At 38.3% G+C, this 15,712-nt stretch overlaps 1 protein-coding gene across 4 annotated transcripts in view; it reads left to right on the plus strand.

The window, feature by feature from the left end:
* Positions 1 to 15,712, plus strand: part of HLCS (holocarboxylase synthetase) — a 96,641-nt gene that overhangs the window by 13,677 nt on the left and 67,252 nt on the right. For all 4 annotated transcript variants that reach the window (XM_060273578.1, XM_035116473.2, XM_060273577.1 and 1 more), the window contains exon 6: positions 10,150 to 10,421. In XM_060273578.1, the coding sequence (XP_060129561.1) occupies positions 10,150 to 10,421 (272 nt within the window). The remainder of the gene's footprint in view (positions 1 to 10,149; positions 10,422 to 15,712) is intronic.

The raw sequence follows: 15,712 nt of genomic DNA on the forward strand, positions 1-15,712 counted from the left end.
AACTTTGTCTTGAACAAATTTACCTCAAAATAAGCCCTACTGAGTACAGTTTGTCTTAAAGGTAAGTGTGCTTTGAATCTCACTTTAAGCCACATCATTCTATCCCCCACCCTGCACTTATTGACTTACAGTATTCTTAAATTGCCATAATATAGAGACTCAAAACAACATCTGAAGTCTGGCAACAGATTGCTTTTTTAATACATGATACCCGAACCATCTGCACTTACAGTAATTAAAGAAAGTGACTGTTTTGGATTCAGTTTCAGCCTTAGAAAATGTCACAGAAAATATCCTTTTGAGTCTCAGAGTTATAGGGGATTGGTGTGAAGCAGGTGGGTGGTTTTAAATATATAGACTCTGTGTCTTATAAAGTATACTCTGGAGAAACTTTTCAATTTGGCAGTAGTTTAGTTAACTATGACATCAGCTGCAAAGATCTGGCAAAAATGGAGTATTTCCAAACCTGCAAATGTTTTTTTTACCCCTTTAGTGTGGTTTCTAGCTAATGTACATAAGAGACCTGGATGTGTGTAGAAGGTGGCATCTTCCTCAATGTTATGAAATGCTGTCACATTAACATTGTTATTGCATTGTCATATAATCTGATAGTCAAATAAAACCTCTGGATCTTTCTAGCTAGGTATGAGAATGTTTGTGTTTTGCTTTAGCAAAGAAAGCAGATAGCAAAATCATAATATGGCTAACAATACAGTGGATGCTCGGGTTGCGAACATGATCTGTGTGGGAGGCACATTCCCAACCTGCAGCGTTCGCAACCCACGTCTGCGCCATGCGGGTCGCATTTTGGCGCTTCTGGGTTTGGCTCGGGACACAAGCTGAAAAGACACAACCTGAAGCATCTGTAACCCGAGGTATGACTGTATTAGCAAAAATTAAAGTTGGACTTCAAGTGTAGAAACTTTTACTTTTGATGGCTTACCCATGTTGCTGAATGTATGATGAAGTGTTTGACTCAGCATTTGAGTAAACAATGGTTACCAGTGTTAAGCACCACTGAAGTCTGAAATAAATGCCATCAATCTTGTGAAGGTGAGCATTAAAATATTTTGTATATGTTTCTTAACAAGCTAAGGAAATTGTGGATGTGCAGATAAACTAACATAACATGTGGCTGCTATGAAGGCATCAGGACTTAAAATGAGTAACACCTAAACAGCAGTTCCAAGATTAAGGCAAACATTGAATTCTTTGAATCAGTTTTCTAATTGTGCACCCTAACTTCTTAGGGTGGTGAGTCATCTCGTGAAACATCAGTCTATCCCTACACACAGAAGTCTGTTATGACACATTTGCCATGTACTTTAAGGGGAATAGCACTCATTTCTGCTCCAGCCTTGATGCCACAATTGATGTAGGTCTGGTGGGTTGCAATCCCTTGCTGTAGGCAGGATTTAACCCCTGCTCATCAGCTGATAGCACAGGTTAAATGCTGCTTTGGATGGCTTTGTGCTGCTATTCACTGCTGGGCATGCATGCAGCCAATGCAGGATTTAACCCTGCCCTTAGACCCATCAGCAGACATCATGAGTGATGTCAACTAATGGGTAGGTGAGCATGATTTGGAGGAAACGGCCTCGCAGGCCAACTTGGACTGCCTGGTGAGTCAAGATTGACCTGTGAGCCCTGCTTTATAAGAAAACATAACTTCCTAAAAAACGGCCTCATATGTGACCTGAGGTTGGTTTTTGATTGTGGTTAGCATATCTGTTCAGGGTTACCAGCAGAAGAAAGATTAACTTTTAAAAGCAGAAAGAGGAAAGAGGAAAGTTAATGGATAAAGTGGATCGTTAGCACATAATTCAAACCTTAAGCATGTACTTCAGAGCTACTTTAAATGTTACATACACTTGTGGAAAATATATTGGATATTGAAATACTGTTTTTGTGCTTGTTTATGTTGTTGAAAAAAGCATAGCAGTAGGTTTAATTGCTTAGCCATAGTCCTTTACAATTGTTGGTGAAAACGTAGCATATGCATCTTGGAAATAAACCATAAATGTTGTTGTTTAGTCGTTTAGTCGTGTCCGACTCTTCGTGACCCCATGGACCATAGCAAAAGGTTAATATAATCAGAAAAATTCCACTATAAAAAGTAAACAAAAATAAGACCATCAACAAATGAGTAAGTTGTAGAATTAAAAAAAACCACGAATTTAAACACATATTAAATGTTGATATGTATTTTTTAAAAAATTCCAACTATTGAAAGAATCTGCTCTCAAGTGTTTGCTGCTCTTTTGTCAGAACCACGGTTGATCAAAAGTAAATCAATATAATGAACTATAAGTCTTAAAATGATTAACATCCTAGGAACTAAAGGAACCAAGATGAACTCTTTGTTTGACTTCCTGCATATAATGCAAACACTAAAAAGTAGAATAAATAATCATGAATAGTTTTTTTTAAAAAAAAAAAACACTACTAAAATAGCTGAATTAAAAACAGTTTCAATTCACACTAACCTTGAACTGGAAATTTATTTGTACAAAAGAGATGTGGAAACCTCCAGCAGCCCAGATTCTCAAACTGGGCAAAAAGAAAACCCCAATCTTTCTCCTCTTCCAAACTGCTAAGCAAACTAAATAGTCAGTCAGTCCTTAGTCTCTGTACTTAGAACTGAATTCAAATAATTGTTCCCCGGCCACCTCCACCACAAGCAGCCATGTAGCCTTCAGGATGCTCTGCAGCAGACTCCTTATCAAGGTTCTCATAGGGTTGAGGCGAGGTAGGGAGAACAGCCACTGCAGCAGCTCTCTCCTTTCTTGGAGGCTTTTCTTGGAGGCTTTTATCTGTCATGGATGCTTTAGCTGACATTCCTGCATTGCAGGAGGTTGGACTAGATGACCCTTGGGATCCTTTCCAACTCTTAAGATTTATGATTCTATACTCGTACAAAAAGCCCCAAAAGGCTAAACAAGAACAATATGTGACAGATTGCATTATGTGGTACGCACAAAACTGTCACATAATTAAGTGCAGGTTGCTTGAACACCTGTCATTCTGCTTACACCCACGGATGTGTATGTTTTGAGTAATCCACTTCATCTTAGAATTTCTTATAAAGAATATTGCTTTATTATTAGTGCTATTTAGACCAATCTACTTTTCATTGTTCATTATTCTGAGGAATTACACTGCTAATTCCTGATATAATGAAATAATAGAATTCATGCTTTAGCTAAAAACATAAGGTAATTTAATTTATGACTTAAGTGAAAATAAATGCTATATATAAATTCCTCCTGTTCTTTAATACTTGTGGCTGATACCAAACATTAAAACGGTTCTGTTGCATCTTCTGCTTGGCGCATTATTGAAGTTTGTTTTAAGAAAATACCGTAAGATGCTTTGCAACCCAAATCCTATAATGGAAACAGTTTTAAAGTGCAAATTTAAAAATATATTGCTATGGTGAAATGTTCCAGGCAACCTATGGGCTATGATGTCATTAAAATGGCTGCAGTAAAGAATTCGGTATACATGGCTTTTGTCAATGACTGATAGCTTTTTCAGTACTGTGAAATGCTATTATGTTTTGCTGGAATAGCTGTGGCAAACTTAATCCTATATGGTGGCAAGTCTGCAGTTTTTATGACTGAAAGAGACATCACTAACAGACTAGTGAAATGTTTTAATCTTCTAAAAGGTCTAAAAACATTGGTTACATTCTGTTTATTGTGACTACTTGGTAAAAATAATTTATTTCTGAAATACTGAAAGGAAATCAGCAATTGCTTTCATATTAAACTACTGCTCATTCACATACAGGAGGTTTTCTTCCAGTAGACTTGTGGGCATTTCTGACATGAACATGGTACTCTCTTTATGTGAGAGAATGTTTTCTTATGCATGAACGGTATTAATTTTTTGTATTGTATGTTTTCAGCTTAGGATGATGTTTAGCCTTTGACCTAACCACTTTCTTACAATAAACAGTTTGTTGATGAGAGCAGCTGCTAAGAAGATTGCTTCCAGACTGTTCTCACAGCACTGAGTGAGAGAAAAAGTAAAGCAGAGTGCACCTTACAATGGGCAGGCATTGCAAAATTATATTCACTGTGCTTGCATTATATTATATCAACATCTGTATATTTATGCATTGAAATACTCGGTAGCAGAGTATACAACAGCATAATGTGTCTTCAAAAATAAGTTGCTGAAAAATACTTATATTTGCAATGATTCTTGGATGCAGTGGTAGCTGGAAAGTTGGTAGAGATTTTCTTCTAAATTATGAAATTGTTCCAATTAGTACATGAAGGTGTAGTTGGAGAGATTCCTTAATGCCTGGAGTTTGAGCCTTCTTGGTTTGGAAAAAAATGTGAACAAGTGGGGACATGATAGAGGTGCATAAAACCATGCATGTATGGAGAACGTCATACTTCCTCTCTCATACTGTACAGTGTAATTTGCTGCAACAGATTTGCTGCAACAGATTATGGTGATTTCTATAGATATACAAACTTACCACCATTTTTCTCACATAGATGCACATTCATCTGGTATTCTTTCATTCTGCTGCAATGAGTTTATTTTACCCAAGTCTTTCTTCAGGTTTGTCATGTGGAAATAAATTATTTTCAAATACAGTACATTTGAATACATATTTGCAAATTAGGTAAAGGTAAAGGGACCCCTGACCATTAGGTCCAGTCGTGACCGACTCTGGGGTTGCGCGCTCATCTCGCATTATTGGCCAAGGGAGCCGGCGTATAGCTTCCAGGTCATGTGGCCAGCATGACAAAGCCGCTTCTGGCAAACCAGAGCAGCACATGGAAACGCCGTTTACCTTCCCGCTGTAGCGGTTCCTATTTATCTACTTGCACTTTGACGTGCTTTCGAACTGCTAGGTTGGCAGGAGCTGGGACCAAGCAACGGGAGCGCACCCCGTCACAGGGATTCGAACCGCCGACCTTCTGATCAGCAAGCCCTAGGCTCAGTGGTTTAACCACAGCGCCACCTGGGTAGCGCCACCTGAGTGGGGTAGTTCTAAGCTATAAAGCCCAACTAAAAGTCTAGCAGATGGCGCTTGGCCCAACTATTTTCAAAGGTAGCTCTGTGTAGATTGCATTATTGTTATCTAATCTAGATATAATTTTTTGATTAACCACAGCGCCACCTGGGTCCCACCATTTGCAAATTAGAACCTTCCAAAAGCTAATGAGTTTACAGAGGTAGTATTTTGTAGCAAAACAATGCGTCCTGTGGCGTGTTAAAGACAAAAGTTAATGAAGTTGCTAATCGCCCATCACAAAACTATATGTAGCTGCAATTTTGACCATGTCTACTCAGTATGTCCAATTAAATTTAATGGGCCTTACTCCTAGGTAAGTGAGATTATGTTTGCAGCCTATCTCAGTAAGCTTGAGAGAACTGAAGCTCACTTAACAACATAGAAGTGTTTTTTATTAGAACATTTATTTCTTAATTGCTTATTTAATACAGCAAATGGCCATGCATTTGCATATGCTAAAACAATGTTGAAGCTAATTTATGTTTTAAACTGTTTATAGTAAATTTTTGTGTCTGCCAATGTATTCCTGCTATGTGAAGAACAATGATGATTTTTTTCAGTTGAGATTTGACTCTGAGTAGGGCAAAAATATTTTAAGATTTGAAAATAATGATTAAGAGGGTGGATGGTAAAAAATGAGCAGTCAAATACAGATGGTTCTTCCCACCTTGGCAAAGATGTTTGGACTTTAACTGAGGACACAGATAAAGTATACCGCTAATAAAAGAGATCACTTCATTCCATGTGAAAAGAATAATAATGAACAACGCAGGGGTCATCTGCCCAATGTCCACAGGTACCACGATGCCTATGAAGGCTTCCAGCGGTACACCAATCAGGCAGACCCAGACTATGAGCTTTAATTTTAAAAATCAAGTTTCTAGCCCAAGTTACGGGGGGAAATGTGCAGGTACCACCTAAGAGATTTATATGAAATGAGAGTGAATACCTTGTATATTTTTCCTAGTGATGTAGGATGCTCTGTGTTGTTATTACATGGCAACAGCACCTGGTTGTTTGTGTGTGTGTGTGTGTGTGTGTGTGTGTGTGAGAGAGAGAGAGAGAGAGAGAGAGAGAGAGAGAGAGAGAGAGAGAGAGAGAGCACCATATTGAGGAGTAGCAAATCGTAGCTGACTTCTCATGGTAAGCATATGGTTGCTGGTGGGGTGGTGGTTGTCTGTCTAATTTTGTGTACTGTATTGCCATGCCTCTCCATAGCAGCCATTTTGTGACGGACACTCTCAGCAATCTCTCAAAACTTGCTCAAAATCAAAAAAAGTTGGCCACTCTTGGAAAAATGTACTCTGTTGGATTTTAAAAATCCACAGGAGAACACGGATTAAGACTGTAATCTTAACTCCACATACCTGAGAGTTAAGTTCCATTGAATTCAGTGGGAATTATTTCTGAGTGGTCCTGGTTAGGATTGTGTGGTTCCTGGGATCATCACTTCTTTTTATCAGTGGACCACTTTCAAGTATTGACTGTGTTGGTGCTGGTGTTACAATTTCCTTTACCGGTATTTTGGATCACACGAGGCTCCTTTTGCTACTGTTTTAGATTGTAGTTTGTTTGTGTTGGAAGAATGACATGGAAGGTCTCCAAAAGACATTTGACAGTTTCACTTTTATATGTCTGGGTGTAAATATAGTAAGTAAAGTATGTGCACCATTTCAGTTTCTTCATGGTGTTCAATTAAGACCCAGAGTTTAGTACTTTTTTAAAAAAATCAAAGACATTATTGATAAATTTTTACCCTTTTCTAAATTTTAAATAAGGGTGATTCTTGAACCAAACTTTTTACAAGTGAAAATAAGCTAGAAAAATAACATTTTAGCTATATGAAGGTGTGATATCTATAAATTCAGCCATGTTAGTAACAGGTTATTCATAGTCTTCAGTACACTGCTGCTACTCTGTGAATAAGTTCCAGTTGGCAGCAAATTTTAATAAATATATAGTCCTATAGAATTTAAGTTCAAGCTATATGTATATTAAGCTTTACAGATTTTTTTTGACACTGTTCTTGTAAGCTTACAAGTTATTATTTCAAGGATATTTTATCTATACTAGATGTCAGCTATTATGCACTGTGTAAAAAATGTAATTGATTTCATCCTCTACATGACCTTTCCCTAAATTTTGGAAAATGTACTTCCTTATAATTTGATACTTTTTTTAAAAGCTGTTTTTGATGTGTACATTACAAACATGTCAGAATCTGAATAGCATTCATACTTTGGAGAGCTTTCTGTAGTTTTAACATGGCCAGTTTGGGCACTTGATTAACAGCTACAGGGTGGGTGGGTGAGTACTTAATGATTTCCTAACTTTCCATTCCTTTACTCCATATTGTTTCACAATGGCTTTTTCCCCCTACAAGGTTCCAGTTGCATGTGTGCAAGAGTTACATTATTTTTGTCCTAGATCTTAATTATTTAGGTTTAGTAATTCTTTAAGTTCACTGCCAAAATGATCATGAAACTTCCACAAATTGAAACGTTTGCACCAACATTGAAGTTGATGCTCATGCATGAGACTTAAAATCTATGCCTACTATAAAGCAACAGCTGAAATAGCATTTGTATTTTGTTTAATAATATATATTGGACCTTATTCCTAGAAACCAAAAAGCCTGAGAGTTCATTGAAGTGAGTTTATGTAAGTTTATGTAACTATGGTTTGCTCCATGGCAGTGAAGCAGGGGAAAGCATATGGTGTAATGTAAGAACCTTTAGATTTCAGTTTGTTCATGTTTTCTTTGGTGACACAAGAATGAGATAATTTTTACCTTTCCATTTCATGTGATGAATGCCATGTGATGTCAGCTAATATTTACTATGTTAATGGAACAGATATCTTTCCCCCTGCATTGTTGAATGCTTACGGTATTGTTGGTTACACATGCAACCACCGAGATGAAATAACACCTCCTGTCATGTCAAAAAGGAATATTGAAGTTGGCTCTGAAAGAGCTATCTAGCCGTCTAGTAATATGCAAAAAGTGGGAGTTATTACATCACATAATCCTTCAGTATAACAAGTGGGGTATTGCATAAAATTGTCCATATTACTAACAGTAGGCTTAATGGTGCAAAGTGAGTACCCATGACTTGCTTCAGATGTAATACTGTACAGGCAACCCTCTATGTGGGGTTTACATTCCGAAGCACTACACGTGTCAGTGAAATCACATATATTTGAAACACCACTGGGAAAAGCCTGTAAACACCCCATTCTGCTCCTGCCCCACCCCTTTTTGTGACTTTTTGGTCACTTCCAGGTTCGATGCGCTGCACATATGCACCGTCACACACATATTGAGCATATATAAATGGGGAGGTTGCCCATATACGTTTTAAAAGGGGAAATATGGTTTTAATTTGTGAACATAAAATCATGGTATAATACTTAAGATTATAAACTAAAATTTGTTCTATTGGTAGGAGCTTAATAACTTCCTTAAATGGAGCTGTCATTGACTAATATCCTACCAGTTTTAGGGTAGGTTGTTTTTGATATAAATGCTTGTGTATTTTTAATAGCAAAACTTTAAAGTGTTTGAAGAGCGACACCTTCCTAATAATAATAATTTTATTATTTATACCCTGCCCATGTGGCTGGGTTTCCCCAGCCACTCTAGGCAGCTTACAGTATATATTGAAACATAATAAAATATCCAACATTAAAAACTTCCTGATACAGGGCTGCAAATATAGAGATTTGCTGTGATGGCACATTAAAATGCCAGCAGGTGTCTGTGTAAAACACAGTCCAAGCAAATGCATGCATCCTTAGCTAATTAAACACGATTTAATTTTAACACACATGGCTACTGATACATGTTTTGTGTTCTTTCTCATAATTTGATGCTGGCTTCTGTAATCATTACCAGGAACCTCAGTCTCACAATTGTATTCTTTATGTGGTATTTCTGACAAGGTCTCAAGGGAATATAAGGTCAGAGATTTGAACATTAGTACCAACACCTTTCATTTAAGTGGCCACTAGAGGCTGCCACAAAACAGTGCACACCTTGGTCTATAGCTTGTAAATAGTGTTAAGTTCTGAGTTCTGAAATCAAAGCACTTAGCTGTAGGGATTTTCTTTTTGTTTATAGCTTTGAAAAAGTAGTTTACAAACACAAATATAGGTTTGTTTCATTTTTATTAATATTTATGTCTTATCCATATCCCTAGGAATAATATTATATTTATGAGATAATGCTCAATAAAACTGGAAGTGGATTATTATTGGCAATGGTCTTCCCTTGTTTCATACATTTTCATATGCCAATATATTTTAAAAGAAGCCCCTTTTTGACGCTATACAAAATCTTATGGATCTTATGGATAAAGTAACAGAGAGGAAGGTAGAATGGGCTTGAACAACTACTTCACATTCTTTAGATAATGTTCTTTCCTTCAACAACTTAAAAAAGAATTATGTGTTAACATATTAAAATAGATTAAGATTATTAAGGAATATATTTGGCTAAAAAACTAGTTTGAAACAAAAATATTTCTTTTTGATGACGTAAAGGAAATTTTGGCATGAAATTGTATTCGTCATTTTTTCAATTGATTAATTGCTTGACACATATGTCTTCAAGTGACATAAAAATGTGAAAGCATAAAGGATTTGATAAAATATGAAAAAGAACAATGCATTGGAGAAAACGTCATAAAAGATACTTAACAAGCCAGAACCAACATTTCAGCAGCAAAAACCCACCATCAGAAGATGGTTTGACTATCGTCCATCAAAAAGAGCCATCTTACAACATATAAAATACAATGAAATCAACCTATGAATAGCTATAAAACATCAACAAAACATCACTAGATACTGGTAGATGCATTCAGACCATCATCAACATCCTTTTGGCTCAGGTAAAAACCTTTTTATGAACAAGCAGATGATAAATTTTCAAGTAAATAAATAATACAATGGTGCATCAAATAATGGGGCATGAACTGTTTCAAACTGACTTTAAAACTCAATGAGTTGATAAGCATAGCATGTGTTTGGAAAACTGTTGTTCGAAAACCTCATCTTCAAATAAATGATTCCTAGCTGATTTTTGTCTAATTTTGTTTTATGCCCAACAGGATGTCCATAGTTTATTTTTGGGGTTTCTTGAAAGAAATATGAATGCAGAAGGATTAATCAGATCCAGCATGGTATCCCTCAAGTTTGTATCATCTTGCATCAAAGGAACAGAAGTAACACCCTCGCTCATGCCAGTAGTTACTAAGATGGAAGCTTTCTCATCCGAACATTTCAGTTTTGAGAGATACAGGCAAAATCTACATACAAAGAAGCTTGGGAAAGTGGTTCTGTTTGCTGAAGTTACATCAACCACCATGAATCTTCTTGATGGGTAAGATTAGCTGTGATGGTGATAACTAGTTTTCTAAATATTAGTTGGCAAAAACAAAAATGTTCTGTTGGACTTCCCATTCTCCCAATTTACTGAAAATAGGTCTAGCATAGGAATACAGAGACCTTTAACATTTGACCAATTTACTAAAAGAGGTTAGACAAATATTAAACATATAAACTGTCATCCATTAATCAATATATATGCTTTACTAGAGAGTCTATAGTACAGTTTTCCTGTACTATGAGCATTAGCTCTTCAGTCTTATAGATGTACTGTAACAACACAAGCTTTAATTCATGACACAGCAGCTGAGGGGTGTTCCATGCAAGCATGTAGCTTTTCATGTTGCAAGGTGGCAGTTGTCTTTTGACCATGTGGGGTTGGAATGGTGATAGGGATGATAAGGTCACTCCTTTTGTCGTTTGTTAGTTAAGCTGTGTCCTAACTTCCAAAAAAACTTCTTTATGTGTACGGCCCTTCCACTGTTTACTCTTCCACTATGTAAGGCCCTTTCCCCAGATGACATGGACCTAGAATCTCTTTCTAGTGTTTGGAGGAGATGGAACTTGTTTCTGCACAAGAAACTCAGAGCACAGAATCAGCCTTTTTGTAGCAGGAATTGAATGAATTTCTAATTTGAACTTGAACAAGTGGAGTTATAAGATTGCAACAGCAAATATATGTTGCACAGTTTCCAAGGTAAGCAGTTCCACATTTTTCTATTGTGACTGTTCTGAAACTGAGCTTGTGAAACATCTTAAAATATTTTTTTTAGCAAGCAGGCTAACATGCTAAACGTTTCTTGTTGGCAGTTTTGGTCTGTATAAATCTTTGTTATTTTAAAATCTTTATTTTAGAATTTTGAATCACACCACCAGCATCACTGCAATTGTGGTTTTGGAAAAGCTAATGAGCAAAGAGTCTCTCCTTGATGGCTGTAGTTCTTTAATTTATGAACATAACTTGCTTTAGAAGGAGACTATGGTTACATTTTCAGTTTTTTAACCTCAGCAACTAATTTCAAGAGCTTATGCTGTAATAAATTAGTTATGCCTTAATGTTCTAATATTTTAGGTAAAGGTAAAGGGACCCCTGACCATTAGGTCCAGTCATGACCGACTCTGGGGTTGCGCGCTCATCTCACATTATTGGCCGAGGGAGCCGGCGTATAGCTTCCAGGTCATGTGGCCAGGATGACAAAGCCACTTCTGGCAAACCAGAGCAGCACATGGAAACACCATTTACCTTTCCGCTGTAGCGGTTCTTACTTATCTGCTTGCATTTTGACGTGCTTTCGAACTGCTAGGTTGGCAGGAGCTGGGACCAAGCAACGGGAGCTCACCCCGTCACTGGGATTCGAACTGCTGACCTTCTGATCAGCAAGCCCTAGGCTCAGTGGTTTAACCCACAGTGCCACCTGGGTCCCAGCGCCACCTGGCTAATATTTTAGTTACAGGTTAATTAAACTATACTGAGAAAACTGTATTTCATACTATTGGTAAATATATGCATTCAATTTTCCATAAATTGTATAATTTTAGAATATTTCAAGGCAAATGTTGAAATTTATATTTTGTGCTATTCTGTAGCTAGATGAAAAAACTAACTTTTAATTAAATGGAAAGGTGAAGTTACTCCGAGGCTGCTACCCTATACTTGAAAGACGCAGACTGAAAGGCAATAAGATTTGGCAGATGCACTGTTCTGCTGATGGAAAGCCAGATATGAAATGATTCCCCGCAAAGTCATTTCAGCAACAAAGAAATGCTGGCAGAATGGCTGAAGTGAGATTGGGTCATGGGTGGCACAGGGGAGAAAGCACACTTGTGTCGTATCCTATACTACTTCAGTCTACATCCACATCCCTGTTGGTGGTGCAACCTTTGCCCCAGACCAATGCAAAATAATAATAATATCCATGTCATTGACTTGAGTGTGAGGGGGCAGGCGTCTCTGAGTGCACAAGTGGATTTGTGTTTCTTTCAGGGTATTTAGGGGAGGGATATTTAGGGTGGGAGGGGCATTAATTCCTGGGATGCAACATAGGGAGGGAATGTTCACATTGTTTGTCAGGAGACTAGAAAGACTAGTTGGCCCATGCAAGGGCCAAGCTATCCAACCATATTGCATTCCTGATCACTGATTCAGGCTTGTTTCACTGGAGGCTGCTTTCCTCTTTCTTAATAAGGGAATTTGTTCTGGATTTATAACATAAGCTCTTTTACTGACATCTGTGAGTGGGGCTGGGATTAGGAGACAGAAAAATGCCCTGTGGCAGGGTTGGGGAACTTCATGTCCAGGGGCAAAATACAGTCCTCCAGGTTTTTTTATCCAGTCTTCATGACTCTACCAAATACCCATTCCTCACTGACCCAGCTCTGCTCGCTCCTCAAGTGATTTAGCCTGGCTGGAATGTGTTCTTTAACTTTCAATAATGTCTCCTTCTTGCTGGACAGTGGGTGGAAAGGTAGCGAGGGTGGTGATGTAGGTATAGAAAACCTGTGATTTTGTGGAGTGCATCTTGTGGGTCGGTATTAATGTAGATTCAAGGTAACTCCAAAAATATCTAAAATATTTTTTTTCTATAAAAGAGTACATGTGTCAATTTATGATCTATTCAAATGAGTCTGTGTAAAGTTAATATTCACTTCATTGCTTTTTGTTTTGGTCACTGTAGCTAAGGGTATCATGTAGCAGAACTAACTTCCCATTTTTTCTTTCACAGACCAGATTATAGTCTATAGAATGTTGTGCTATTACATTGTTAAAGCTATGTAGGTCACTTCACGGCCACTCTACCTTGTTTGGGGATCATTGGGGGGGGATATAAATGCTCAAGTTTCCCAATGAAACAATATATCTGTATAATAAATTTATACTCAGTATTCTCTGTGTGCAGAAGACAGGAAGCTAGCAGAGCAAGAGACAAATTATTGCTGATTCTATTGTATTCCTTGCTTTTGTGCTCTTTTTCTTTCACTGTTCAGTCACAACCTCTGACAGGTATGCTACTTCCTGTGGCCAAGGCCCACACATGGAAGTAATAGGATTCCTGGAGCTTGTACAAGGAAACCTAAATTGTTCCCTTGCTGGATATCACCAAATGGGCAGCATCGAAATCAGATTGATTATATTCTCTGCAGCCAAAGATGGAGAAGCTCTATACAGTCAGCAAAAACAAGACCTGGAGCTGACTGTAACTCAGATCATCAGCTTCTTATAGCAAAATTCCAGCTTAAACTGAAGAAAGTAGGAAAAACCACAGGGCCAGTAAGATACAATCTGAATCAAATCCCTTATGAATACACAGTGGAAGTGAGGAACAGGTTTAAGGATTTAGATTTGGTGGACAGAGTGCCTGAAGAACTATGGATGGAGGCTCGTAACATTATACAGGAGGCAGCAACGAAAGCCATCCCAAGGAAAAGGAAATGCAAGAAAGCAAAATGGCTGTCCAACGAGGCCTTACAAATAGCAGAGGAGAGGAGGCAAGCAAAATGCAAGGGAGATAGGGAAAGATACAGGAAACTGAATGCAGATTTCCAAAAAACAGCAATGAGAGACAAGAGGGTCTTCTTAAATGAGCAATGCAAAGAAATAGAGGAAAACAATAGAATGGGGAAAACCAGAGATCTGTTCAAGAAAATTGGAGATATGAAAGGAACATTTCGTACAAAGATTACCATAATCAAGGACAAAAGTGGTAAGGACCTAACGGAAGCAGAAGACATCAAGAAGAGGTGGCAAGAATACACAGAGGAATTATACCAGAAAGATATGGAGGTCTCGTACACCCCAGGTAGTGTGGTTGCTAACCTTGAGCCAGACATCTTGGAGAGTGAAGTCAAATGGGCCTTAGAAAGCACTGCTAATAACAAGGCCAGTGGAAGTGATGATATTCCAGCTGAACTATTTAAAATTTTAAAAGATGATGCTGTTAAGGTGCTACACCCAATATGCCAGCAAGTTTGGAAAACTCAGCAATGGCCAGAGGATTGGAGAAGATCAGTTACATCCCAATTCCAAAGAAGGGCAGTGCCAAAGAATGCTCCAACTACCGCACAATTACGCTCATTTCACACGCTAGCAAGGTTATGCTTAAAATTCTACAAGGCAAGCTTAGGCAGTATGTGGATCGAGAACTCCCAGAAGTGCAAGCTGGATTTCGAAAGGGCAGAGGAACCAGAGACCAAATAGCAAACATGCGCTGGATTATGGAGAAAGCTAGAGAGTTCCAGAAAAACGTCTACTTCTGCTTCATTGACTATGCAAAAGCCTTTGACTGTGTCGACCACAGCAAACTATGGCAAGTTCTTAAAGAAATGGGAGTGCCTGATCACCTCATCTGTCTCCTGAGAAATCTCTATGTGGGACAAGAAGCTACAGTTAGAACTGGATATGGAACAACTGATTGGTTCAAAATTGGGAAAGGAGTACGACAAGGTTGTATATTGTCTCCCTGCTTATTTAACTTATATGCAGAATTCATCATGCGAAAGGCTGGACTAGATGAATCCCAAGCCGGAATTAAGATTGCCGGAAGAAATATCAACAACCTCAGATATGCAGATGACACAACCTTGATGGCAGAAAGAGAGGAGGAATTAAAGAACCTTTTAATGAGGGTGAAAGAGGAGAGCGCAAAATATGGTCTGAAGCTCAACATCAAATAAACCAAGATCATGGCCACTGGTCCCATCACCTCCTGGCAAATAGAAGGGGAAGAAATGGAGGCAGTGAGAGATTTTACTTTCTTGGGCTCCTTGATCACTGCAGATGGTGACAGCAGTCACGAAATTAAAAGACGCCTGCTTCTTGGGAGAAAAGCAATGACAAACCTAGACAGCATCTTAAAAAGCAGAGACATCACCTTGCCGACAAAGGTCCGTATAGTTAAAGCTATGGTTTTCCCAGTAGTGATGTATGGAAGTGAGAGCTGGACCATAAAGAAGGCTGATCGCCGAAGAATTGATGCTTTTGAATTATGGTGCTGGAGGAGACTCTTGAGAGTCCCATGGACTGCAAGAAGATCAAACCTATCCATTCTTAAGGAAATCAGCCCTGAGTTCTCCCTGGAAGGACAGATCGTGAAGCTGAGGCTCCAATACTTTGGCCACCTCATGAGAAGAGAAGAATCCTTGGAAAAGACCCTGATGTTGGGAAAGATTGAGGGCACTAGGAGAAGGGGACGACAGAGGACAAGATGGTTGGACAGTGTTCTCGAAGCTACGAACATGAGTTTGACCAAACTGTGGGAGGCAGTGCAAGACAGGAGTGCCTGGCGTGCT

This window comes from Zootoca vivipara, chromosome 4, assembly GCF_963506605.1.
Source record: "Zootoca vivipara chromosome 4, rZooViv1.1, whole genome shotgun sequence".
Lineage (NCBI taxonomy): Eukaryota > Metazoa > Chordata > Lepidosauria > Squamata > Lacertidae > Zootoca > Zootoca vivipara.